The 1,782-nt window shown below is 42.9% G+C and overlaps 1 protein-coding gene across 1 annotated transcript in view; it reads right to left on the bottom strand.

The window, feature by feature from the left end:
- The window catches only part of LOC107742079 (kelch domain-containing protein 3-like), a 27,255-nt gene that overhangs the window by 4,844 nt on the left and 20,629 nt on the right, over window positions 1-1,782 (bottom strand). The window contains exon 10 of the mRNA XM_016554945.1: window positions 813-891. Coding sequence (XP_016410431.1) covers window positions 813-891 — 79 coding nt within the window. The remainder of the gene's footprint in view (window positions 1-812; window positions 892-1,782) is intronic.

The raw sequence follows: 1,782 nt of genomic DNA, 5'->3' as shown, positions 1-1,782 counted from the left end.
ATAGTTGAGGTATACCTATGATGAAAATTACAGGCCTCTCTCATCTTTTTAAGTGGGAGAACTTGCACAATTGGTGGCTGACTAAATACTTTTTTGCCCCACTGTAAATTTGTATAATGACAAAGGTATGACACAGGTATTACAAGGAGAAGGTGACTTATGCGGACATTACCCCATGTCCCCACTTTTCAAAACGCATATAAATCACACAGAATGGAGTGTATTGAAAATCTGAAATAGCACAAAGTTTCCTGTGAGGGGTAGGTTTAGGGGTAGGGTTGGTGTAGGGCAATATAATATACGGTCTGTACAGTATAAAAACCATTACGCCTATGGAGAGTCCCCACTTTTCACAAAAACAAACCTGTGTGAGTGTGTGTGTGTGCGTGTGTGTGTGTGTGTGTGTCTGTGTGTGTGTGTGAGCACAGCTGGTGTTTGGACTGAACCTGCGTGATGTATTTTGTCTTTGGTGAGAGCGATAATTCGTTGCACTAATTGGTTGAATTATTGGTCTTTGTTACGCCTGTGGAGTATTAACATGGCTTCACTCTCTCCCGCTAACACGAGTGTGTGTGTGTGTGTGTGTGTGTGTGTGTGTGTGTGTGTAACCTGATCAGTAAAGCTGTGAGCTGCTGACAAGAGTCCAGAGCTGATGGGGGTCAAGGGTTGAGGTGCAGATTGTTATCGCGGTCTCTGGTTTCACACTCATTCACTAGCGTGTGTGTGTGCGTGTGTGTTCTTCTGAAGCTGGTGTGACTTGCGTTCATATATGAAGGCTGAATGTATGTATATGTGGAGGTTCTGACTCTCACCTGATGTCATGAGGGAGTCCAGACTGCTCCAGACTGTACCGAATAACTGCTAGCTTGCATAAAGTCTTCAGATTAGGACCTAAAAAACACAGCAGCACAAACTCAGTAACACTAACAAGCCTAACCAGACCCATACTTCTACCTACAGATAATAATCTAGAGCTGTTTATCAGAATGAATGTTTTAGTCAGTCAGCGGTCTGCGAGCGGACAGCCTAACATGGGCTTCCGCTGACGCTCACGTGAGTCCTGACGGCCGCAGGAGCAGAAGGTGATGCCAGAGCCGAGCGTCTGAAGCGCTTCCCTGCTCTATTTTTCACCTGCTCCTGTGGAGCTGCTCTGGACGCGCTGCCAAAGGAAGCGCCTTTATTTGGTGCCGGATGCACCTCACCGAGTCCGTCTGCCTCAGAGAGAGAGAGACACAGAGAGAGAGAGAGAGAGAGAGAGAGAGAGACGGGGTTCTGCGTACTCACCCGTATGACTGACCGACCTCACCGCTAGAGCCCTACTGAATCCAGTCAGAAAAATATGCTGGAAGAATAAATGAAGAGTAGGGCTGTGCACGCGATCAAACGGCGATACGGACGAGTGTGTGTGAATATTAAAGCACTGCTGTGTAAATGTGCAAATTAATGTAAAACAATAAATAAAATATTAAGTTGTTAAAGTTTCAATTGAGTAGACATGCCTCTTGATTATTAATCAATTAAATTTAATAAAAACATTCAATTTAATTCAATAGCATTAAATTGAAATCCAGAAAAATTAAAACGGAAGACACCGAATTTACATTTAGTCATTTAGCAGACGCTTTTATCCAAAGCGACTTACAAATGAGGACAATAAAAGCAATCAAAATCAACAAAGGAGCAATGATATGCAAGTGCTATAACAAGTCTCAGTTAGGTTAACGCAGTACACGTAGCAAGGTTTTTTTTAATTATATAATAAATAAAAAGAAAACAGATAGA

The sequence above is a fragment of the Sinocyclocheilus rhinocerous genome, unplaced genomic scaffold (assembly GCF_001515625.1).
Source record: "Sinocyclocheilus rhinocerous isolate Xijiao unplaced genomic scaffold, SAMN03320098_v1.1 scaffold3119, whole genome shotgun sequence".
Classification (NCBI taxonomy): Eukaryota; Metazoa; Chordata; class Actinopteri; order Cypriniformes; family Cyprinidae; genus Sinocyclocheilus; species Sinocyclocheilus rhinocerous.
Note: the sequence above shows the minus strand (reverse complement) of the source record. Positions and strands in the feature narration are given on the sequence as shown.